The 26,008-nt window shown below is 37.2% G+C and overlaps 1 protein-coding gene and 1 pseudogene across 1 annotated transcript in view; both read left to right on the plus strand.

Moving 5' to 3' along the window:
- The window catches only part of AP4E1 (adaptor related protein complex 4 subunit epsilon 1), a 60,789-nt gene that overhangs the window by 27,726 nt on the left and 7,055 nt on the right, over positions 1-26,008 (plus strand). The window contains exons 12-19 of the mRNA XM_032343716.1: positions 2,758-2,897; positions 3,826-3,938; positions 4,050-4,168; positions 8,509-8,811; positions 10,942-11,056; positions 14,676-14,799; positions 19,120-19,378; positions 22,859-23,416. Of these exons, the coding sequence (XP_032199607.1) occupies positions 2,758-2,897; positions 3,826-3,938; positions 4,050-4,168; positions 8,509-8,811; positions 10,942-11,056; positions 14,676-14,799; positions 19,120-19,378; positions 22,859-23,416 (1,731 nt within the window). The remainder of the gene's footprint in view (positions 1-2,757; positions 2,898-3,825; positions 3,939-4,049; positions 4,169-8,508; positions 8,812-10,941; positions 11,057-14,675; positions 14,800-19,119; positions 19,379-22,858; positions 23,417-26,008) is intronic.
- LOC116591064 lies at positions 23,696-25,972 on the plus strand (annotated as a pseudogene).

Below are 26,008 nucleotides of genomic sequence, written 5' to 3' on the forward strand. Positions count from 1 at the left end.
GTGGGCTAATGAATTCTCTATTAAATATGTAGGACTATTGAGAAAATTAATAAAGATACCCCAAAATTATTTGAACTGCTTGGAAGGAAAGGTGTATAATTTACTTAATTTGTTTCAACTTTTTCCTTTTGTAAGCTAGCTTCATTGTCCACTTAAGTGTCTGTATAAGTATTTCTGTTTAATATTCATTAAAGGAATCAGTTTGTACCTTCATTTAAAATGGTTATGTGGGACCTATGAGTGTTTATTTTTATTTTTGATTTTAAAAATAATTTATTGAACATCTAAATTACTTAAGTGAGTTAAAAAAGTTTATTGAAAAAACACTATTTCATTAAGCAATTGCAATTTTAAAATATAAGATTATACATTCTGAATTTTAAAAGATGCTGTTTCTGAAAAAAAATATTTCTGAGAAATTGTCACATATATATACACATATATATATATATTTTTTTTAAAGATTTTATTTATTTATTTGACAGAGAAATCACAAGTAGATGGAGAGGCAGACAGAGAGAGAGAGGGAAGCAGGCTCCCTGCTGAGCAGAGAGCCCAATGCGGGACTCGATCCCAGGACCCTGAGATCATGACCTGAGCCGAAGGCAGCGGCTTAACCCACTGAGCCACCCAGGCGCCCCTATATATTTGTTTTGAGAGAGAGAGAGCAGAGAGGGAGGGACAGAGGGAGAGGGAGAGACTCTTAAGGCTCCAGTCTTAGGGACGCCTGGGTGGCTCAGTTGGTTAAGCGGCTGCCTTCGGCTCAGGTCATGATCCCAGCGTCCTGGGATCGAGTCCCACATCGGGCTCCTTGCTTGGCAGGGAGCCTGCTTCTCCCTCTGCCTCTGCCTTCCACTCTGTCTGCCTGTGCTTGCTCTCACTTCTCTCTCTATGACAAATAAATAAAATAAAATCTTAAAAAAAAAAAAAAAAAAAAAAAAAAAAAAGGCTCCAGTCTTAGCATGGAGGCTGAGGTGAGGCTTGATCTCATGACCCTGAGATCATTACCTGAGCTGAAATCCAGAGCTGGATGCTTAAATGACTGAGCCACCCAGGTGCTTCATATTTTTTCTTTTTGAATTCATGTTTTTAATCATCTGAAAATTGTTATCTACCTCAAATGAATCTGGGAAGTTTACAGATATACTAATTTCTATGTGTAGGCATCATAGAAAAGTGATAAGGCACCACAGGACAGTAACTAATAATTATATGGCTCTTCCACTTTGAACAGGTATAGAGCATGCATTTTCTTTGTGTGATTGGCTACTAAATTGAGCAGAATTGACTTAGGTACAGTTTTCTTATTGCTATATTTAATTTGGAGGCTCTTATTTAAAAATGAGAGTCCAAGGGAAAATAGAATGATCATGTCTGATCTGTTTAAAATGGTCAAGTCTAATCTGTTTTTCTATTACCTGTAGTGAGAAAAGTAGTTTGAATCCTTTGGGGAAGATACTAAGTATCAGTGGTATCCCAAGATGGTATTGCAGTACTGTCTTTGAATGCCACTGTCACATTTAACCTCTATAAGTAATTGCATACCAGGAACGCTGGTCCCTGGGTATGGAGGGACCTGTTGCTTTGGACTGGGATTCCCTTTTACTTGGTTTTATTACTTATCTTTCTTACAGGAAGAAAGAAGGGGGTAACATAAAAATGTCATATCTCATGCAGTCTTGGAAATGCTAAATTGCATGGTCTTAGAGTAGGAAATAAATGGGGTGTAAATTATCTAAAAATATATAATACATAGTTTAGAATCTATAGGGAGCATGTCTGAGACAGCTAGATAAATTGAAAACTAACGATAGGGGGACCTGTGTTTTTGTAGATTTTAAATGGAGTCAAAGATTAACTGAAACAGTTATCTTTTGCACTTCAAATCCTGGCTATAAAGATTGAAAAATTGAAAAGAGCCCTAATGAACAAGTCTGACAAGTGAGATATGTTGACGTTCCCTTGCAGCTAATGTTGTTGATCCTAAAATACCAGTAAATAATACTTTCTGAGACCAGGACTGCCCTTGGTCTCATTGATTTCTGGGAATTACAGGATTTTTAGAACTTTAATGTAGGGCCTTAGAAAGCCCAGCCAAATGGGAGCTTACTGTGGTACTGGTCTTCCATCATCTTGCTTGAAGAAGCAAGAGGTATATTCCTGAGCACTGAGATGGTGGCTATAACACAGTTTTTCCTTGCTGCCTGAGATTCTGAACGTAGGCCTTGCTGAGGCTTTGAAGCACTTGAGCCACCAACCCTTGTCCATTAGAGGCCATTTGCCCTCGGCTGACAAACCTGCTCAAGGGCTGTTTTCAGTTGAATAGTGTGGAAAATAGTTTGCAAGACTGGATTTTTTAATTTGTTTTATGTGTGTATATATGCATGCACATACAGGCATAGGTAATACAGGTTTAAGAAGTAAGCCTTTAAATTTTTTAAAAAGTTATGTAGTAGTAGTAGCCTCTTATGTAGTAGTAGTCAGATTATACCTATTGAGATCAGTAGAAGCCTTTTAGACTTTGCAATTGATTATGATTAATTTTTTTGACACAAAAAAATGACAATTTTTTTGTTCTATCTTTAAGTTCTGTTTCAGTTAAAATGTGCATTTCTTCAGCACCTACTAACCGACTGCCCAGCTGACCTGTGCAAAAGTGGGAAAATCAACTGTATTATAAACCTATATAGTGCTGTATTTATTGGAGTTATCATGCATAGTTTTGTAATACTGTTTTTATTTCTCTTTCTTAAATAGACTTTGGAACTTCTTTACAGAATTACTAATGCACAGAATATAATAGTGATTGTCCAGAAAATGCTTGAATATTTACATCAGAGCAAAGAAGAATATATTATTGTCAATTTGGTTGGCAAAATAGCTGAGCTTGCTGAGAAATATCCTTTGTTTGGACCATGAGTCATGGATACCTTTAGAAAGGGAGAAGCAGACTCTCTGCTGAGCAGGGAGCGTGTTGTGGGACTCAGTCCCAGGACCCTGGGATCATGACTTGAGCCGAAGCCAGATGCTTAACTAACTAAGCCACTCAGGAGTCCCAGTGCCTCCTTATCTTTGACTTTACTTCATACTTAGTTTCTTTTCTGGTAAAAGTTCTTGTTTTACAGAGGGGCCTTGAGAGTAAGGCTCAGCGTCTAAAATTTATCCTTTCCACTGTTGTTTATACTGGAAATTGTTGTGATAAGGTGGTTGGGAACTCCACATGTCACTCTTCTCCACATTTTGTTTTTAAAAGTCAGTGTAACTTTGTAGGTCACAAGGAGATTCCATTCTTTTTAAGATGTCTGCTTTTTAAATCTAAGAAGGAGTAAATGTGCAGTGTTAATCCAGGTGTCTTGGAAATTGCTTAAGTATAGTTTTTTCCTAGCCAGTGCTGTAGCTCTGGCCAGCAGAATGATAGAATTTTAGAACTGAAGCAGAACAGATTAGAGAAGATGTTAAACAGCTTGTTCTGGTAGACACACCACATTTAGCCTCTTTGAAGTGTGTATCATTTTCCATTATTTGTCCTTAGTCAGCTGGAACATTTCTTTAAATTATTTCACACTTATTCATTGGATATTTAGTTACGTACAAGGAACAGTGCTAGATGAAGCAACATGAACTTAGTTTATTAAGCTTATTAAATAAGTTTTTACTAAGCATCTATTTTACATTAAACTGGAGTATAGAACAATTTATTGGCAGAGGTTAGGAGCAAAAATGACAAGGTAGGATGGGTTGGGGATTATTCTTTAAAAGGTTGGTGCGAAGATAATTTTAATACTTGGCACTTGGAAGTGTACTTGTTCTTAACACTGTGGACACATATGCTCCTGATAATGCATGGTTTATTCAGACAATGAATGCTGTGTTTTCAGTGGGAGGAGATGTCATGCATCCTGATATTCCCAATAACTTTATGAGACTGCTTGCAGAAGGTTAGTAAATTACTGCATTCTGTAAAATAGAGATCTAAAAATTAAATGTTTTGTTATGGAGTCCTTAGAGAATTTAGTGGAATTTAAAATGATATATCAATTTCTTTGTAGGTTTTGATGATGAAACAGAAGATCAACAATTAAGGCTTTATGCAGTTCAGTCTTATCTCACTTTACTAGATGTGGAAAATGTGTTTTATCCACAGAAATTTCTTCAAGTTATGAGTTGGGTGAGCAAAGTACATTAGATCATAAGTATTTATAACATTTTTTATAATACCAAATACTAACAGTTTATTTCCTTCAGAAGTCATTCAGTTCTACTCTGCTGACTCTAGCTGTCAATTTTCTTTCCCAATGGCTAGTTTCTGTCACTTAACCATCTAGCTGTCTGTTCATTCTCCCTGCCATCTCTCATGTCTGATCTTTTAAGTGTAGGTATTTGGTTAGCCATCTGTGTCTACAATACGTTTGTTGTGTTTTCTGTGCAAATCTGTGTTAGAATATGTGAACACTGTGTGTCTGTTATATTAGTTTTCTGTTGCTGTGTGTTCCCACAAACTTACTGCTTAAAACAGCTGGGTGTTCTGCTTAAAGACTCTGAGGGTTTCAGTCAGGGTGTTGGCTGGGGCTACTGTCTCATCTGAATCTTGACTGGTGAGGGATCCCCTCCCAAGCTCATGTGGTTGTTGGAAGAAATCAGACTCTTGCAGCTGTAGGACTGAGTGTTAGAGGTTCAGATTGTTGACTGTAGGCTACTCTTAGCTCCCAGAACTGCATTTATGTTCTTGCATGTGGACCTCCTGACATGCTTCCTGGCTTCATCAAAGCCAGCAAAGGAGATCATCTCTTTGTAGGATGAAGGTCACATGTATATAATATAATCATAGGTAATTGCACGCATACCATCACCTCTCTGTCTTTTTTGTGTGCATATGGGTGAGTTTCGAGATTTGGTGAAGTACAACTACTAGATCATAGGCTGTACATATTTTAATATTTTATACTTTGAACAAATATTAGCTTGTTAACTTAAACTTTACCCAGACCTTTATTTAAGAATTTTTTTCTCAACTTCAGGAACATTGAAAGACTACTATAATAAGTACCTCTATACTTTTCATCTGTATTCCCAGTTAATATTTTTTAACCACCTTTGCTTTACTGTATCTATATCTATATGTAGCTCTACCTATATACAGTTTGTTTTGCTGAGCCATTTACAATAGAGTTGCAGATATCATGACTTAAAAAATTCACTGTAAATCTTTAAGAATGACATTGTCCTGTCATAGAACAATTATTACATTGGTAATAAGAAATATAACATTAATCCATTAATATCACTTACTTTGTAGTCCATTTTCACATTTATCCATTTGTCCAAAAAAGGTCTGTTATGATTGTTTTTCTACTACTCCCAATCCTGGATCCAGTCAGGGTTCACAAATTGCCTTTGGTTGTCTTTTTAGCCTCTTTTATTTTATATTGATCCTCAGTTTCCTTTTGTTTTCATGATACTGATTTTTTTGGATGAATGCTGTTGACTTACAGACTACCCAGCATTCTGAATTTGGCTCATTATTTCTGGTTTGGTTAAACATTTTTAGCAAGAATACTACAATAACAATATTTTGTACTTTCCACTGCATCATCAGGATGCATTTGGTATCAATTCCTCTAGTCATTAGTGATTTTAAGTTTCATTGTTTGGTTAAGATGATGACCTTTATTTAGATCTCTCCATTGTAAAGATGCCCTTTCTCTTGGTAATTTGTAATTAATCTGTAGGTGATTCTATGTGGCTATTCATGAGCATCTTTTCCTCAACTGCCTTTCACCAGTGGTTTTAGTATTGGTAATCCTTGCCTAAATGGTTATTGTATTGGCAGCTATTTCTTTTTTTTCCTCCATGTCACTCCATATATTTATAGTGCTTTTATTTCTTTCTATAACGTACAGATTCTGTACAAATTTGGTTGGATTTATACTTTCACTTTCTTTAGAGCAGTAGTAAATAAGTTGTATTTTTAATTTTGGTTCCCACATGTCTGTTGCTAGTTTATTCAAGTACAGTAGATTTTTGTATTTTGATCTTGTCTTTGCAATCTTGCTTTGCAATCTTTGCAGCCTTGCTGAACTCACTAATCTAGGGGGTGTGTGTGTGTGTGTGTGTGTGTGTGTGTATAGATTTCTTGTAGATTCCGTGTTAAGAATTCTTACATCTTGGGGCACCTGAGTGGCGCAGTGGGTTAAGCCTCTGCCTTCAGCTCAGATCATGGTCCTGGGGTCCTGGGATCAAGCCCCGCATCGGACTTTCTGCTTGGTGGGGAGCCTGCTTCCTCCTCTCTCTCTGCCTGCCTCTCTGCCTACTTGTGATCTCTGTCTGTCAAATAAATAAATAAAATCTTCAAAAAAAATAAATTCTTACATCTCTGTTCATGAGATTTTTTTTTTTTTTCTACTCTGTTGTTACAGTTTTGGTCTGAAGGAAGGAATGTTCTTTTCTCTTCCATGTTCTGGAAAAATTGTATAGAAGAGTGTTGTTTAATTTTAAGTGTTTGGAAAAGTTCCTGTTATTGATTTCTACTTTGATGCCATTGTTTTCAGAGAAAATACTTGGTGAATTCGGTTGTGTTAAGTTTGTTGAGGTTTGTTTTATGGCCCAAGATATATCTTACTATATGTTCTGTGGGTGCTTGAAAAGAATGGGTATTCTGCCATTGTTGGATGCATGTCCAATAAATGTTGATTAGATTTTTTTGGTGATGGTATTGTGACACAGGTGTTGAGATCTCTTCTGTGTGGCCTCCACTGACATTGTGAAGGGGTTGTCTAGCTATGGCTGAGCGTGGCGAAAGTCCTGACTCTCCTCTAGGCTTCTTCTGACCCTACCCTGGCAGATGTAGGGTGGGGTCCCTCTTATACTTGGGTAGAGGTGAAGTGGCTTCATATGTGGTCTTCATGGACACTGTGGAGGAGTGGGCCTCTCTATAGTTGGTGGGGATGAAAGTCCTGGTTCTCCACTGGGACTTCTCAGTCACTACCCTTGTATGGGAATGGGGGTGCCTCTTACAGCTTAGTAGGGTGGAAGTCTTGGCTCTCTACTCTGCCTGTGCTGGTGTGGGTGGGTCTGTGGTTCTTTTCTGTGTAGTGCTTGGCTGGAGTAGAAGGGTTATTGTCTTAAAGTTTTCTGGCCTCCTGGCTCTTTCACTAGAGGGCAGGCTTTACTTTGGGCCAGTTTGTCTGCACCCATTGGTGTTTCCAGGTTGCTGGCTTACTAGTACCCAGTCTGGGGTGTATGAAGCAGCAGATAACCCACTGTACTGTCCCAGCATCCTTAGCAGTCAGCCTTCTTTTCTCCACCTATTGGTGTCTTTTTATGTGTGCTTTATACATAACATCAAGGGTTTTTAGGTATGCTTATTGGGAAGAATAGGGAAAAATGCACCTACTCCATCTTTCCATTAATTTTTGAACTGGAATTTAGATTACTAGCTTTTCTAGAGCTATCTTCCATCTTATTAAACCACATAAAAATTATCTTTCTACTTTAAAGATTGAACTTACTTAGTTCTATTTATTTTTCCTCCTGTTCATTTTACTAGCTATAAATTTTTCCTTGCCTGTCATCTCACCTCACTGTTTTGTTTTGTTTTTTTACCTGCTGATGCCAGTGTTACTCGAAGACATGAAAATACTCCATAAGTAGCACTTAGGAAAGATCTCACACTCCATGAATTAGCAGGGGGTTTTTTTGTTTTTTTTTTTAAGATTTTATTTATTTGACAGAGAAAGAGGTCACAAGTAGGCAGAGAGGCAGGCAGAGAGAGAGCAGTAAGCAGGCTCCCTGCTGAGCAGAGAGGCTGATGTGGGGCTCAGTCCTAGGACCCTGAGACCATGACCTGAGTCATGGCAGAGGCTTAACCCACTGAGCCACCCAGGTGCCCTGAATTATCAGTTATTAATGATTCTTAGGTCAGTAGGATTATGTATCACCTAAATAAATTAGATGTAAGAAAAAACATATGTAACATAGATCAGTGTTCCTCAGAGTTTCTTCTTTGGATCATCTGCATCAGAATCAGCTGATGCTGGTTCAAAATGTGTATTGTAGATCCCCAAAACAGACATATTAACTCAGAATATCTGGGGGTAGAACCTAGAAATCTGTATGTTTATGAAACACCTCAGGTGACTCTCATGCATATTAGCATGTGAGAACCCCTGGACTAAATGCTTATTGCAAAATAAGTAACAGAGTGTGGACAGGCATATAAAAAGCAATAACCAAACCTGAAAATCAGAAGAAAGTGAACTTATAAAGGTGGGCTGCTTTATATATTGTTAATGATAAAGATATGGAAAACCTTTTTGTATGGAGTTCCAATTCTTATATAATTTTGAACCTAAAATGTATAGTTTTATCCTTATCCAATAATTTGCTATGACAGTATGTTTAATCTAGAGTAAATTGACTCCAGCAGTAGCTACTTTGTTTGGATTTCTGAGTACAATTTGCTGTGTAACTTGATACTTCTATATAAACATCTGTTTGTTTTACTCATAGGTCTTAGGGGAGTATTACTACCTCTTAGATAAGGACACACCAGAGGAAGTTCTAACCAAGCTCTACAAGTTACTTATAAGTGACTCAGTTTCTTCAGAAACAAAAGCTTGGTTAATCGCTGCTGTTACCAAGTTGACATCCCAAGCACACTCTTCTAACATAGTCGAGAGATTAATCCAGGAATTCACCGTATCTCTGGATACTTGTATGAGACAGCATGCATTTGAATTAAAACATTTACGTGAGAATGTGGAGCTTATGAAGACCTTGCTTCCAGTTGATAAGAGCTGTGAAGACATGGTGGTAAGTCATCTGTATTTTAGTTTTGTAAAAATCACATTGTCTGTAACAGGTTAATTCTTCCATTTGTGATATATCTGGGATCTATCAGAATATAGATTCTGTAACATTGACGATGAAGGTCGGAGTTTTTCTCACGTTAGTATGAGAGAGAATTTGAGAGCTGCAGGTCAGTAGTGATCCCGAATAGTCAGGAATAGAGGAGTATCTCTTCTGGAGGACTGCAATGAAGGCATTTATATCCTGTGACCATCTCTTTTAACATATGGTAATTCAAGAATTAAAAATTTTTAGTCTCTCTTTAATTTTTTAATATGTCATTTAATTATTACTTTGTTTTCTTTGAGAATGTAAAAAATAGTTCTCTGTTGCATTTTGTCCCCCTGGTGTCTTAACTTCTTTCCCACTTTAGAACCTGATTACCCACCTTTCCTTTTCCCACCTTTCAGCCAGCACCCTTTTTAACCTAATGAGCTCAGTTATTACTCACCCTGAGTGCATACCGGTCTCTCCCCCAGACTGGCATAAATTAGGAAATTTCCAAAAGGAAATCAGATTTGTACAAATTTTTATTTGTCAAATATAGTTGAGAAAGAGGATAGGAGAGGTAGCCTTCCCACTAATTCTGACTCAGATTTTCATGACTTGTATTCATTTTGAACCTTTGTCCATTGCTTCTTTCAAATAGCTCCTAAAAGCAGAGGCCTTGCTTTCATGTTTGGTAGGCATTCCAGAGACATTCATTGAAATGGTGAATAAATATGCTACATACAGTAGTAAACTAGGAAGTAACCTATTTCCTCTTTCCCTCCAGTAGAAGATAACGATGATGACATAGCTTCATTTTGTAAGAATCTTATTGAAACTAAACCTTTCTTGGGGTGCCTGGGTGGCTCAGTCGTTAAGCATCTGCCTTCGGCTCAGGCCGTCATGGGTCTTGGGATCGAGCCCCACATTGGGCTCCCTGCTCAACGGGAAGCCAGCTTCTCCCTCTCCCACTCCCCTTCCTTGTGTTCCTGCTCTTGCTGTCTCTCTCTGTCAAATAAATCAAATCTTAAAAAAAAAAAAAGAGAGAAAGAAACTAAACCTTTCCAGATTCAGAGTTTGATGTGCCACTTAACTGTTTGAGATTCCCCTGCTCTTCTAATTACCTGAGCTATTAGTGTACACCTGGCTAAACCAGAAGCAAACCTGTGGCTTCTGAAGCCTCCACTGTCATAGCCTTTTGTGTAGATTTCACTCTTCACTCACTTTTTCTTTTCTTCTTTTCCCCTTACTCTTCCTTATCTCATTTCTTTTCACTTAATCATTCTCTCATACCTTTCTATTCCTGCTGAAATTAAGTAATTTTCCATAGATTTGTGAAAAAACATTTTCAGGTAGAAGAGAATAGGATGGTTAAATCCAAGGCACTGTGGGAGTCTGAATAGTGGCCTCCCCACAGTGTACACACCTTAATCCCTGGAACTTTACATGGTAACAAGAACTTTGTAGATGTGATTAAGTTAAGGATTTTGTGATGAGGAGATTATCTTGAGTTGTCCGGAAGGCATGATCACAAGACATAAAGGTGAGGAAAGAGTCAGAGAGGAGAGAGCCAACTAACAATAGAAGCAGAGATCAGAGTGATATGGCCGCAAGCCAAGGAATAGTGGTGCCTTCAGAAACTGAAAGGGATAAGGAACTTACTCTTCCTTGGAGTCTTCAAAAGGAGCTAGCCTTGCCCACACCTTATTTTTCCGCCCCCAGCATAAACTAATACAGATCCTGTAGCTCCTGGTGTAGGTGTCTTCTCTAGTAGGTTACAATTCTCGTGAGGGTGGGAACTGTCTTTGTCTCAGTCATATGATGCTGTAACATATTGGTTGCAGTTCATTCTGCAGGGCACTGAAATTGATCACAATTGCAGAAGACTTACATTGTTAACATTCTTAGCTAACTGATTTGAATATAGATGTTTTAGAAAGCTAGAGAGCTTGGTGGCACTTTCAGAATTGAAGTTCAGTTTTACATTTAAAATTATTTTTAAGACACATGGATTAAAATTATGTGAGTGTATAGTCTACTGGGGTATATACTTAGGGTATATAATTTTAATTTTTAATTTTTAATTTTTGCTTCATGCTAATACAGGTAGATGCTTCTTTATCTTTTCTGGATGGTTTTGTGGCTGAAGAACTTAGTCAGGGGGCAGCACCTTACAAACCTCACCACCAACGGCAGGAGGAAAAGTTTTCTCAGGAAAAAGGTAAGTTTTCATGGGTCTGTAACAAGCTTAATTGCAGGGACATCATTTTTTTTTTTTTTTTAAAGATTTTATTTATTTATTTGACACAGAGAGAGAGAGGGAGAGAGATCACAAGTAGGCAGAGAGGCAGGCAGAGAGAGAGGGGGAAGCAGGCTCCCCGCCGAGCAGAGAACCCCATGTGGGGCTTGATTTCAGGACCCTGAGATCATGACCTGAGCTGAAGGCAGAGAGGCTTAACTCACTGAGCCACCCAGGTGCCCCAAGGACATGATTTTTTTTAATGCAGTTGACATTATAGCCTTGTAATGTAAATAACTGAGAATGTTTTTATCATCTCTCTTTAAATCTGCTTGTGACTTGTTTACCCTGATTAGGTATTTGGATACCCAGAAAAAAGCAGTTAGCCCAGAGATAGTCTCAAAGTCATAGGCTCCATATACATAAGTGCCTAAGGAAGCCATTCGGAATTTTGAAAGAACTCAAAGGTGGAATTATCATGTTGGGTCACTGTGATAAAGGGAGGGCTCATAGTTATTTACGTGAGCATATCTATAGAAAAGTTTGAAAAAACAAATCTGGTTACCATGGACTAGTGAGTTTCATTTTCGTTCTGAGGAGCTTATATAAACTGTTTAAGAATGCTTCCTCGAACAAAATGTCTGATCAGTGAAGTTAGAAACAGCTAAGAAAAGAAAGAATAACTTTACATTTCAGAAATGTAGCCTGTCAGGGAAAGATGTCTGTCATGATTTTGGTAAAAAGGAGATTATTCAGATGTTTGGATGGTGGATGGGAAGTATGCATATTAATAAAGAGAGATTGCTGAATATTATCTTTGTAGGAGTTCAGAATGGTAATAGTGAGAGTGAGTGCTGAAAGCTCTTCATCTCCACTTTCATCATCTAATGATTTTGTTGAGTACTTTCCAGGCTCTGTGGTAGGCATATGAGTACAACTAACTGGTTGATCTTAAAATGACACCAAAAAAGTATAAGTTGCAATTCAGCCATCTACTTCCTTCTTCTGACTCTTTCTGCATACTGTTATTTTCTTCTTGCTCCCCACATGCACATGAACTCTTACATGTCTAGTTAACTTTTTAAAAAAAATCTTATGCTCTTCTAGTCATTCACCTCTGTAATGATCTTGGTAAGTTTTTACTGAAGAATGAAAATAATGTGGCTTGAAGTTCATTCTCAGCCTCGAGCCTTTCCAGGCTTTCTGTAAATGACAGTGCTTATTCTGTTGTCTCAGGTTAGGAATTTTACCTGTCTCCAGATGTTGTCCCCTTCTGTGTCTAGTTTTGTTTTTTCCTCCCCACTCTTAAACTCTACCTCTGATTTTGAATTCTTTTTGCTCAATCTTTACTTGAGCTTTGGCTTAAATTGTTTTTACTCATGCGTAGGAAACATTTCTTGAGCTCTTCACTGCTATTTTGTTAATGCAGAGGCTTGATAATAGTTACGGATGCTATTAAAAAGAGGTCAAAATGGGATAGGAAGTTAAACTACATGATTGAAAAGCTTAAAATGGGAGGATTTTCTAGTTGAAAAGGACCTTGTAAGGATTTAGAGAGTTGATTTCTTTTTTTAAAAATTATGTTCAGTTAGCCAACATAGAGTACATCAGTAGTGTTTGATGTAGTATTCAGTGATTCATTAGTTGTGTATAACACCCCGTGCTCATCAGCACACGTGCCCTCCTTAGTACTCATCACCCCACCCCCTGCTCCCTTCTGTATCCCTCAGGATGTTTCCTGGAGCCCAGAGTCTTGTGGTTTGTTTCCCTTTCTGACTCCTTCCCATTCAGTTTTCCTTCCCTTCCTCTGTGGTCCTCTGCACTATTCCTTATATTTCACATATGAGTGAAATGATATGATAATTGTCTATTTAGAGAAGTGATTTTGAAATATGATTATGAATCAGAATCACGGAGTTTTTTAAAAATGATACAGATTTTTGAGCCTTACTCCTGTATCTTTTGTTTCTGAACCTTGGAAAGCTTGGCTGTATGTGGGAGATTCTACAAAGTCAGCTTGATCTTGGTTATCAAATCAGCATTTGGGAACTGCTGATTTAGCCCAAATCCTTCACTTTACAGACAGAGAAGTTAAGGTCTAGTTCATGTACCCAGTTAATACCTGATGTACATCAAGAACTCTGTTCTTCTGGTTATTAATTAGCCTATCATTTTTTTTTCTACTACACATTGATTTCTCTTCTGTATCATTCTTTTTAGATATAGAATTTATTTTTTTTATCCTAAACTAGTTTATTTAGTTCTCTTTAGATTAGGTGTTGTTTCCTTTGGAAGAGACAGTATAATAGAATACTTGAGAGTGGAGCTCTAGAACCAGGGTATCTGATTTCTTATCTGGCTCTATCCTTTTTCCTATTTTTGTAATCTTTGGTAAGTTCATGGTAAATCCTGCCACAGTTTCTCCTTTGTAAAATGAAGATAACAGGAAGTTCACGTTTATATTTTATAAAGCACTTTTTATGATTTAAGAAGGTCCTTTGTATTATAATCCAGGTAGTCCAAAAAGATAAAACTATGCCAGTTAGGATTAAGTATAGCTACATAGCATATTAGAAAACAAATTAACAAAATGTGGCCTTTTACAAGACAGAGATAACTACTTTTTCCTGTTAAAGAAATTCCAGAAGTGGGCAGCCTAGGATTGATGATGGCTTCATGGATGTAAAGGAGGAAGGGAGAGAAGAAAGGCATTTTTTTCATCCAGGAAGATTCCTTCCAGAACTTGTGCACAGAATGTGTACATAATTTCATTGGCTGGAGCTCATGGCAGAGGAGTCTGGAAATGTCATTTCTTTTCTGGGGGCCATGTACCTAGCTAAGAAGTGAGGTTTCTATTACTTAAAAGAGGAGATTGGATATTGGCTTTTGCTCTACCACAATAACAATATGAATTTTTATGGTTCTTGATTGAATTCATTTGGGTATACAGATTCACAGGAATCTGAACCTGAGTAAACCTTATTGTTTTCAGTAAGGGAAATTTCACACTGAGGGCTCCATTAGTCCATTCAGTATGGGAATGTGCCTAAGATCATTTTGCTAAGCAAAATCTTGGTTATCTCTTTATTCATAGCTCATTAAACATTTTTGTCTGGGAGCAGCAACTTTTCAGTGACCTGGTTTATCAGGTATCTTTCCTAATTGCATCTTCCTTTAGCTCCTAAGGGAGATGAAAAGATAAAAGTGAAGTACCGTTTGTGTTTGATCAGATAATGGCTTACAGACTGTAATACTTCCAATGAATGATAACTTTTTTATTATTGCTATAATTATTTGATTAGGTCATCTCCAGAGTCTCTTCCAGCTTAAAAATTGTCATTGGAGGAGTGTCTGGCTGGCTCAGTTGGTGGAGCTGGCAACTCTTCATCTCCGGGTTCTGGTTTGAGCCCATGTTAGGTATAGAGGTTACTTAAAAAAAGAAAAATGAAATAAATAAAAATTGTCATTGGATTCTAACCTTAAGTTATTTTATTTCAGTAGTGAATAGTAACTTTGTTAATTTCTTCTTTCCCCTCTAACTTTTGCTTTGTTTTAAATATGAACTTGTTTTTATTTTAAAATTATTGTTTTAAAATTCTAGTTCTCAATTTTGAACCATATGGACTCTCCTTTTCTTCATCTGGCTTCACTGGACGACAGTCTCCTGCTGGCATTTCTCTTGGTTCAGATATATCTGGGAATAGTGCAGAGACCGGGCTAAAGGAGTAAGTTCCTTTCTTACTAAAATCGAGAACATAAGAGTATTTAAATTTCTTTAAAGTAGAAGCATCCCTGAAAGCTTAAGTCTTTCAGCTCTTGTTTCAGTGGTTTCTATTTATTGTTTTCAGGGTGTTGATGTTGGACAAGAGATCTTGTAAGAGAGCTTGCTTCCTTCCAAGACAGCATAATGTACATAGAGTTTACACATGATAATGATATGTGTGTTATTACTACATATCGTGTGTATGTATGCATGTGTATGTATGTTTCTGTATGTGTGTTATACACACATTTATATATATATACACACATGTACACACGTAGGTTTTTTAAAGAATACCTAGTTGATTATTTTAAAGAATACGTAGGTGATTATTCAGCATGTCATTCTCCATTTCTCAGAATCTTAGAGCCATTTCATTGGAAGATGAACCTAAAATAAGATGACTGACTTCATTTAAGTCAGCTGCATACTTTGCTCAAAATGCTTCCAGAGCTTCTTTCCTGCCACTGTGAACATTGGTGATATATTTGTCTAAATGTCTTATGTGGAGCTAAATCTTCAATCTTTTTAGGTAGATTTTGATTTTGGAAATATAAGTAAATTTTGGGAAATATAAGTAAATTTTTTTAAGTTAAAAAAGTGAGGTAATATATACAAATAAAATCCAGTGCATAGGAAGTGGTTGATACATGGAAGCTGCTACTATGAATACTAATTGTCATTGCCATCATTATCAGTATCCAAAAGCTGAGTTAATCAAATGAAATTAGTGACCACTCTGGATAACTTTGGTTATTGACATGACATAAAGTAATGAAAATGGCTTCCTTGTTTGTGAAGAAGCTTCTTAAAAGAGTTAAAACTTTTTAACAATTTTAGTTTAATTCCAGTTAACATGCAGTGTTACACTAGTTTCTGGTATACAGTATAGTGATTCAACAATTCCATATATTATTCAGTGCTTATTAAAAAATGTTTTGAGTAATGGCAGCTTTGTTGGAATAAATGTAATAAAATCTCAAAGGTGGCAACTTTGAAAGATACATTTGAATATTGAGTCCTCATATGTTCATAATGGAGTCAGTCACTTTATTTTATGTTTATCTTTGTATTTGTTAGTCTTCTAGCATGATGGTTGGAAGAACTATTTACCAGAAGACTGACTCTAATCTGTGTAGATTATGAGGAATATAAGATGATATGCTGAATGAAATTCTCTTTCTTAGGCTTTCTTAGGTTGCTCTGTTGACACCCTTTTCTTTCCCAGACATTTAATTTCGGTATTCCAGGTATGGGTAACACATACAATTTGTGAGCATTTGAATGTAGCAAATAAATGCCCCAGACAGAACACCGGGACAAGGGAAGGAGAGGACAGGAACCCTCTAAACCCAAGGAGGAAACTTAGTCTCTTTCACCTGCACAACAGGTGACAGCATCTATTTGTTTAGTACTGAACTAAGATCTGGGGGATTTGATTTACTTGATCCTTGTAAATCCTATACATATACATGTACTACTCTGAGAGAAATGACATTTGGCAGACCTGCTGACACACATGCTATGTTACCATGAGATGGAACATGACGCATGAATTTAAAATTTATTTCCAAAGAGGACCACAGCTTACACATGATTTCAGAATTGGGAACCTATGTGGTAATTGACAAGGCAAATCAGCTTTAGAGAGCAGACAACCACTCTTTTGCAATCTCTAGCAAGCTGAGAATAAAGTAGTAGCAAGCCCAACTTAGAATTTCTTACCTTAGGCCGTCTTTGGGGGCTATCTGAAAAGGGAATTCCTAGAGCTGAATTAAAGTGTATCCCTAACCTTTTGAAGTTAGTTTGGCCAGAATTTACATCTGTGTTTGATTGATGTGATTAAAACAATACAAAAGTACACCATGTAAACTCACAAATTTATCAAAACCCAAGCAAAGATGACTCATGTTTAAAAAAATTCTTTTACACTGTGTCTCATATTGTAAAGAAACATATTTTGTGTTCTTTCTTACTTTTCCTGCTTTTTAGGCTGCCAATACGTAATCCATGATGGAGAATTTATATTGATAATAGGCATGTATGCAGTTGAAATATGCTAGAAAAATCTTTAAAGTATCTTGAAGCTCCTTTTAGGCTTATTTTTCCTCTCCTTTCCTATTTTGCCTGTTGTTGTGGATTGGATTCCCTGGGAAGTGCATTCCGTGATGGATTTAGCATGCAGAATGTAAAGTAGTGCCCTTGTGATCACCACCTGTGGAAAGAAGGAGAAAGAAGCAGATTTGGGCAGAGGAAGGAGTTAAGATGCAATGCAGTCTAACAGCAGTCTCTGCTGACCCTGTGGGTAGCTCAGAAGTTAGAGTGACCCTTCAGAGTTGTCCTGAGTTGGGTCTACATGGGTGGCCAGACTCTACACTTCTGTACCTCAGTCACTGGGTGTGGGCTGCCCAGGGAGGCATATGGTCTCAGGCAATGTGTCACTCTGCAGCCGAGGCAATGCCAAAGCATGCGGTACTCCCAGCGACTGGGGCAACAAGTCCTTTATTGAAGGGTCATCTGAATGGAGCATCCCAGGGTCCACCACACTTAACTTTTTTTGTTAACTGATATTTAAATAATTTACTAGTAAAACTTGGGGAGTTTCCCCTTTTTCTTCTTAATTAAAGGATATATTTTTATAAATATACATAATATATATATAATATTTGTATTTATATAATATGTATTTTTATATATAAAAATATATATATGCTTTATAAATATATAGAATATATATAATGTATAAATATATAGGGTTATAGAAACACTGTGGGCATTTATGAATCCCTTTGAGTTTCTGCTGTTGAGCATCCTAGAGATGCTAGGGGTCATCTTAGTGGTTCCTGTAACCACTTTTGATCTGCTCATGCAAGAAAACTGCTTTTCTTCTCACAGGTCTGATGGGTAACTAATAGTTTTGCTTTTTCTAATAAAAACTTTTTTAGAAGGCTCTTTTGGTACGTGAAAGAAAAGGAGAAATCAAGATATTTTTAAAGGAACATTCCAGCAGTAAAATCCAATGAGGAGGATTAGACAGATTCCCTCTAGGCATTCTTTATTAACATTCAGTTAGTTCTTGACTCAGTATGAGGTATAACCACCTGTCTTTGTTTCTGGCATAGTATAGAAAACCAAATTGATCATGATTCCAACAAACTGGAAGGGACTAATAACCAGTACAGATATTTCTGAGTTTTTCTGTTAGATTCATTTTATGATCTATCTTGTGGTACAAATTTTACAATGCTGTTTTGGACTATGACAGGGATGCTTAAATGAGCCAAGTGCAATGAACACATAGTTCTTATATGTAAACAATAAAGGTAATCTTTGGCTGTTTCAGTCTGCACTTGGGATTATTCACAGCTGTAACTTTTGACACAACAGTAGGTGAGTCCAAATTCTAATCACTACTTTTAATTCTTCAACTCAAGCATAAAGAAACATAAACTTCATGCCAGAACTCTTAATTTTTTCTTTCTTTTATAGCTCAGATCTCATTTCATTTTAATAAAAGTACATTTATAATAGTTAAAAATGTAACTAGTGTTCACATTAAGAAAACTTGTTGGATGGGTTAAGAATGGGTTTGAATGATTTTTTAATTTTGCTTTCAACAGGATTTTATTATATAATGTCTATTCCTTCATTGGGTGATTATAGCTAAGAAACTTAAAAGTCATTTCTGATCTTTAACTCATCAGCATTAGAGGTATTTTTGAAAAGTCAGTGGAAGAAAGGAACTAATTTATAGTAGTTCTGTTTTTGGATAACTTATTCAAGCTGTAAAATGAAAATTAAGTGATCTAAAATTTTAAACTAAGTCTAGAGTTCTTTTGCCTTCAATCCTTTAGCTGGGGGGTGAGGGGACATTGGCTGAAACTAAAATAAAATCTAGGTTTTACTTCCTGACATATAGAATATGAAAGTATGTATTATGTATGTATGTATGTGTTTATCTATTTATGTATTTATTTATTTGACAGAGAGAGAGGAGTGAGAGAGAGAGTGTGAGCAGGGGGTGGGGCAGAGGCAGAGGGAGAGAATCCTAAGCAGGCTCCATCCCCAGTGCAGAGCTTGATGCAAGGCTTAATCTCACAACCCCCAGACTATGACTTGAGCTGAAATCAAGAGTCGTTGCCTAACCGACTGAGCCACCCCGGGGACCTGTGAAAGCTGTTTTTAAAAGACCATGGCAATGATGTGTTTTAAAAAATGCCTTGAGAAAGTAACTCTTCAGCAGTTATTTAAGTTGTTTTGATTTCATTCTTAATCTTCTTAGGACAAATAGCTTGAAGCTGGAAGGTATAAAGAAATTGTGGGGTAAAGAGGGTTATCTTCCCAAGAAGGAAGGCAAAACTGGGGATGAAACTGAAGCTCCGCCTGTTCCTCAAGAGAGTATAATAATGGAGAATGTAGACCAAAATATAACAAAAAAGGATCAGTGTCAAGTCCATACCCAATCTAAGGAGGAGAAAGAAAAGCAGCTGCTGGCATCTTCATTATTTGTTGGGCTAGGATCAGAAAGTACAGTCAATTTGGTAAGTAGTCCATTATATTCCTCTGGGAATCTGAAACTAAACTTTTTTGTCTTGTACAAAACAACTGGCTCAGCAAAAGTTCTTGGCTCTCGTACACATGGTGGGAAATGGCTTTCCCAGCTCCAGAGCCACCAATGACATACTTTTTATATTCCTGAAAGAGAAATTCTAATTAGTTTAGCTTGAGTCAGGTATTTTCTGTAGTCCAGTCAGCTGGGGCAAGGGTTGGGGTCCAAACAAAGTTACACATATGACCACAGGTATTACTCCTGTGGGAGTTCTCAGTGGGAACTTCACAGTTCTCAGTGGGAAGGGGGCTTGATGAAAGTATTGGCAATAACAGTAGTTCAACAATATTGATATGTCTGTGGAAAAAGTACTTCTCAAAATGGCATTTTTAATAGCAAAAAATAGAAATCAGTTTAGATGTCTAATAGTAGGAGAATGGATACATAAATTATATTAGCTCAGAATATTACTTAGCCATTAAAAATGATAAATACTGTATTGTAAAATAACAAGTACATGTAATATATTAAGCAAAAAGGCAGAATATAAAGTTTTATTTATACTTTGTTTATAACTGCTAAGAAGATAAAAGTGTATTGAGACTGAAAGGAATTACACAAAATGAAAATTATACTCAGGCATTATGATCAAAAAACTTTTTATGCTGATATATTATTATCATAGTAAAAGAATGAAATATCAGAGTGAAGGGCAGGTGCTATTTTTGAGCATCTCAGAATTCCATGTAATTTTCCGTTTGGTGGACTGATGGACCTACCTGGTACAGAATTGTGGTTAGAGCCACATTTTCTTGAGTTTTACATCATTCCAGTTCTTTCATCTTCCTTCTCTCTTGGTGGAATTTTCCGTCTATCCCTATACTCTTTGCCTGTTTTCTCTTTCTTTTCTAGTTGATAGACTTGATCAACTATAGACTTGATATTCCCTACTAAGGAAAAAAAAATTCAATCTAGATATATTAATAAGTAATGTATTGAATGCTGTCTCAGCATTTGGATTTCAGCCACAAGGTGACTTATTTTGGGTCTTTACGGTGTTCTAGCTGACTGTGGTAAGGGTACCTGTGCATCTCCTGGCACCATTGGGGAGGTTCTCAGTGGTCACAGTGCACCTAGGCTTATGGAGCCCTCATCTGTGAATCCCATGGCTACTGTTGAAGCTCTCAACAAAGTGCAAAGCTTTCAGTTAAAGTCTTTCTCAAGAGAACATTCAGTGTGACAAATGATCCAGCCTTTTTTTTTTTTTTTTGGTGGTGAGCTCAATATTAGAAATATAATTAGGATGTTTTTTCATTTAAGGTATACTAGATCCTTTTTGGGTTAATTTTTTACGTAATTCTCTGTAAGGATCAAGACCCCCCCCCCCCCATCTTTGCCTTCACTTTATTTTCATCTTTAGTTTTTTAAGTTTTTATTTAAATTCTAGTAAGTTAACCTGCAGTGTAATATTAGTTTCAGGTGTAGAATTTAGTGATTTAATACAACATTTGGTGCTCATGACTACAAGTGCCCTCCTTAATCCCCATTATCTATTTAACTCAACCCCCCATCCCCCTTCCTTCTGGTAACCCTCAGATTGTTCTCAATAGTTAAGAGTCTGTTTCTTGGTTTTACCTTCATTTTTGAAAGTTATTTTCTCTGAAGTCTAGGTTGACTGTTTCTTTTCTTTAAACATTTTAACAAATATGTCACTCTAGTGTCTTATGGCTTTTGGAGCTTCTGATAGCAGCAGATCAGACAGTACAGAGGAAGAAAATCTTGAAGACAAAGTATTTAAAACTACCTGAAATGAAACATGGAAAAGAACAAATGAAAACACTCAGAGCATTAGTGACTTGAGGAGCAACACTGAACATTCTAATTCAAGTCCCACAGCTACTTGAAAGTGGAAGTCCTTTACCCACCCACTCCTTTTCATTTTTGTGTGAATAAAATTTTAGTTCTTGTTTGATGACTTCCGAATCAAAAGATAGGAGACAAACTTATCTGCTGAGAGTTGGAAGAAGTATTGGGACTTGAGTGGGTGAGAGGGTATGGAAGAGGAACTAGAATTCTGGTTAACTAGAATCTTGTGAATGATGGCCCCGCGGCCACAAGAAGGCTGGAGATGTGGATTTAGAGTAGTGCCAGTCTGCTACACTGATTCTAGATAGGACTTTGGAGGGTAAGAGTGAACTGTGAACCATCACTCCACTCTTTTTTTTTTTTTTTTTTTAAAGATTTTATTTATTTATTTGACAGACAGAGGTCACAAGTAGGCATAGAGACAGGCAGAGAGAGGCGGGGAGGCAGGCTACCTGCTGAGCAGAGAGCCCGTGGCAGGGCTCAGTCCCAGGACCCTGGGAACATGACCTGAGCCGAAGGCGGACGCTTCAACCCACTGAGCCACCAAGGCGCCCCCATCACTCCACTCTTAATGTAGATTTGCAGACCATTTCCCAGGAGTCTTGGTTCAAGGAAGGCAGATTTGCCATTCCCATTTTCTGAGTCTGGAGGAAACATCACTAGTCACTGATAGAGTTCTTGCCTGCTGTGTGTGTCAGCTACTGCCAGTTAGTTCTTAAGATAAAATCAGTTTTTCTTTTCTGTTTATTGACTTGTGGGGCCATGAAATCATGGTTATTATAGACTGACAAACCAGAGTTTGAGCCATTCCTGTATTTTAAGGTATCTTCTCTTCTACAGAACGACTCTGGAAACCCAAAAAATGGCTAGGTATCTCACTGTTTTTATTTTATTTTTTAAATGTTATTGCTTTTTATTTTTACTTTTCTTATCTTTTTAAAAGATTTTATTTATTTATTTGACAGAGAGAGCACAAGTGGGGTAGTGGTAGGTAAGGGAGAGGGAGAAACAGGCTCCCCACTAAGCAGGGAGACTGATGTGGGGCTTGATCTCAGGACCCTGGGATCATGACCTGAAGCCTTAATTGACCGAGCCACCCAGGTGCCCTATTTTTATTTTTTTAGAGAGAGTGCATGCAAGTAGTTGAGGGATACTGTGAGTGGGAGAGAATCTCAAGCAGACTCTGTGCTCAGCACAGAGTGAATGCGGGGCTCAGTCCCATGACCCTGAGATTTTGACCTGAGCCAAAATCAAGAGTCAGACACCCAACGAACTGAGCCACCCAGGTGCCCCTCACTGTTTTTAATTTTTGCAGTTCTCTACTCTAGCATTCCAAAACTGAGCAAATTTTCAGAATTGTTCACAAATGACTTTTTGACTTTCTTTTTTTAATTTTATGTTTTTATGAGAAATAAGACTTAGCTAATAGTTCAAAATGAGGTAGCTGTCAGAATTTTAGGGCTTAACATTTTATTCATCTCTGATTCTTTTGTTAATCTATGCGTTACAGATAGAATCTTAAGTTAGTAAAGTGATGCTCATTTGAAATTACAGAAAAATGTTTAAAATTCATCACTGGTGGAATTATTATGTTTTATTTTTACAGCTAGGAAAAGCAGATACCGTATCTCACAAATTCAGAAGGAAATCAAAAGTCAAGGAATCCAAAAGTGGAGAAACCACCAGTGCTCATATGACCTGTTCTTACTTTGGTTCTTCGTCAGAAGCAACTTACGAAGATGATTATTATTTGGATACTTTGCAGGATAGAGGAGACAAAGAATTAAGTAAATTTTCTCTCAACTCTGAGCTTTTGGATTCTGAGTCACTCACAGAACTGCCCTCAGTTGAGAAACTCTCCAATTGCAAGCTCTCTTCTTCACCCTCTTTGTTCACTGATAATAATATGGAAGGTTTTCACCCTTCTCAGTCCACTGCACCCTCAGTTGCTAATGAAACCTCTTTAGCTGCTTCTTTGCTGGAAGAAACTTCTGAACACGTGCATTCAGATCTTGTGGAGGTCTGTCATAATGAAACCATATCAGTGTCTTCTTACAAAATTTGGAAAGATGATTGTTTAATCATGGTCTGGTCAGTTTCTAATAAGAGTGGTTTGGAATTGAAAAGTGCTAACTTAGAAATTGCTCCAGCAGAAAATTTCAAGGTAAGACAATGAATGGTTCCTTATTTCTGCCTTAAAAGGACAATGCTTACTTAGTGTTTCTAATGTTTGATCTTCTGGTGGTTTATAAATTTCTTCCATATCCTTTTCTCTTTAGTATAAAACCCCAAAGGGGTGACAGGTTTTTTTCTTTATTATTTTTAGTAGGGATAAATTATTCAAAAGAGACAAGGAAACAAAGATTTTCCACCTGTATTGGGGAAGGCCATAAAGATAAGCAAGTATCAATAGAGCACAGTAGTTAAAAAGGTAGGCTATTGACTCAAAATGCTTAGCTCTGAATCTTGCTTCTGCTACTTAGTTGTGTTACATGGTCAGGTTATGTAACTTTGAGTTTCCTCACATTTAAAATGAAGATATTAATAGTGTCTGCCTGTTACTGAGAGGAGAAAATGATCTGTAAAATGCTTATAGCGGTAACTGACACATGGTATGTGTTACCGTGTTATTATTTTCAGTGTGTATTTTGTGGTTTTTTACACTCTTTAAATGTCTCATTCATTCTTGTTATAAATAGTGAGACAAAGTTCTTAGATTAACAAAGCAGAACATCAAAGAGTAAGACTATTGAAGGATAAATATGTATATTGTCTGCTACCTTTTTCTTTCATTGATTTATTATTCTATACTGAGTGCTTGGGCACCAATTGCATTTCTTCCCAAGCTTTAAGAGATTGCCATTGTGATTTCTGGAAATATGTTAATTATGTTATTGTATGGGTGTCCTTGGTGGAGTTATAATGAGATTTGACCAGTAGATGAGTTAGTTACTCCACAAGTTGCACTCCCGTTTCTTCTGTGGGCTAAAATGTGTTGAATGGGTTATTGCCTGAACCATTGACAAGGGCAGAAGTTCCTTACTCTAGATGGGCACTAAGTTCACCAGTGGAACTTAAAAAAAAAAAAAAAATGAGAGAGAATCAAGCCTCAAAATGGAGGTAAAATTGCTGCCCAGTCATCCCCAAGCCCCAGTCCGGCTGTTGCTGCTGCCACTGGGAAGAGGGGGCCATGATCCAAAGGAACCAGAGCAGTTGAGAAAACTGTTTTTTGGTGGTTTGAGCTTAGAAACTAACTAATGTTAATTTAACAGAACATTTTGAAAAATGGGACATACTTACAGATTGTGTGGTGATGAGAGACCCCCCAAACAAAAACTTTCTAGGGGTTTTGGTTTTGTGACTTACTCTCATGTTGAAGAGGTAGATGCAGCAATGTGTTCCTGACTACACAAGGTCGATGGGTGTGTAGTGGAACCAAGAGAGCTTTTTCTAGAGAGGATTCTGTAAAGCCTGGTACCCATCTAATAGTGAAGAAAATTTTTGTTGGTGGTATTAAAGAAGATACAGAAAAATATAATTTGGGAGAGTACTTTGAAAAGTATGGCAAGATTGAAATCATAGAAGTTATGGAAGACAGAGGAGAAAAAAGAGGATTTGCTTTTTTAACTTTTGATGATCATGATACAGTTGATAAAATTGTTCAGAAATATCACACCATAATGGGCATAATTGTGAAGTGAAAAAGGCCCTTTCTAAACAAGAAGTGCAGTCATTTGGATCACAAAGACGTCATGGAGGTGGATCTGACAACTTCATGGGTCATGGAGGAAACTTTGAAGGTGGTGCTAACTTTGGCCATGGTAGAAACTTTGGTGGAAGAGGAGGTTATGGTGATTGAGGTGGTGGCAGCAGAGGCAGTTATAGAGGAAGTGATGGTGGCAACCGTGGTGGTTGTCCTGGTTATAGTAGTAGAGGAGGCTAAGGTGTTGGTGGACCAGGATATGGACACCAAAGAGGCAGAAATGGTCGTGATGATGGAGGATATGACGGTCACAATGAAGGAGGAAATTTTGGAGGTGGTAACTATGGTGGTGGTGGAAACTATAATGATTTTGGAAGTTATAGTGGACAACAGCAATCAAATTATGGACCCATGAAGGAGGGCATTTTGTTAGAAGAAGCTTGGGGACTCCTGTGGTGATGGTTATGGATCTGGTGGCAGAAGTGGTGGATTTGGTAGCAAAAGGTTCTAAAAAAACAGAAGAAAGGGCTATAGTTCTTAGCCAGAAGAGGAGCGAGGAGTTGTCAGGAAAGCTACAGGTTACTTTGGGACTGTTGTCCCAAAAGCATTAGAAGAACTGTAAAAATTTGCCACAGAAGGAATGATGATCTAAAGTCAGAAAAGTCACTAAACTTAAATAGGAAAATCTTCTTGTTCAGGACTGTCATAGCCACAGATTGCAAAAAGTGCAATTACTGATTAATGCAATGTGGTATCAATTAGATGTACATTCCTAAGGTCTTTGATCTGTTGCAGCTTTGTCTTTGTCTTACTCTTTTCATTATATCAGGTATATTGCCCTGTAAATTGTGGTAATGGTACCATGAATAAAAAATTAAGGAAATTAAAACAAAACAAAACAAAATCCAATCCAGTTGCTTGAGTTCTATCCCCATAGCTTGAGTAAGTGTGTAGATTGAGAAGATAAGACACCTGTGTGTGTGTGTGTGTGTGTGTATACACATTTTTAACTCCCCTGGGATTTTAAAAAATAAATTTAATTTTTTAAAGATT

Source organism: Mustela erminea, chromosome 5 (assembly GCF_009829155.1).
Source record: "Mustela erminea isolate mMusErm1 chromosome 5, mMusErm1.Pri, whole genome shotgun sequence".
Classification (NCBI taxonomy): Eukaryota; Metazoa; Chordata; class Mammalia; order Carnivora; family Mustelidae; genus Mustela; species Mustela erminea.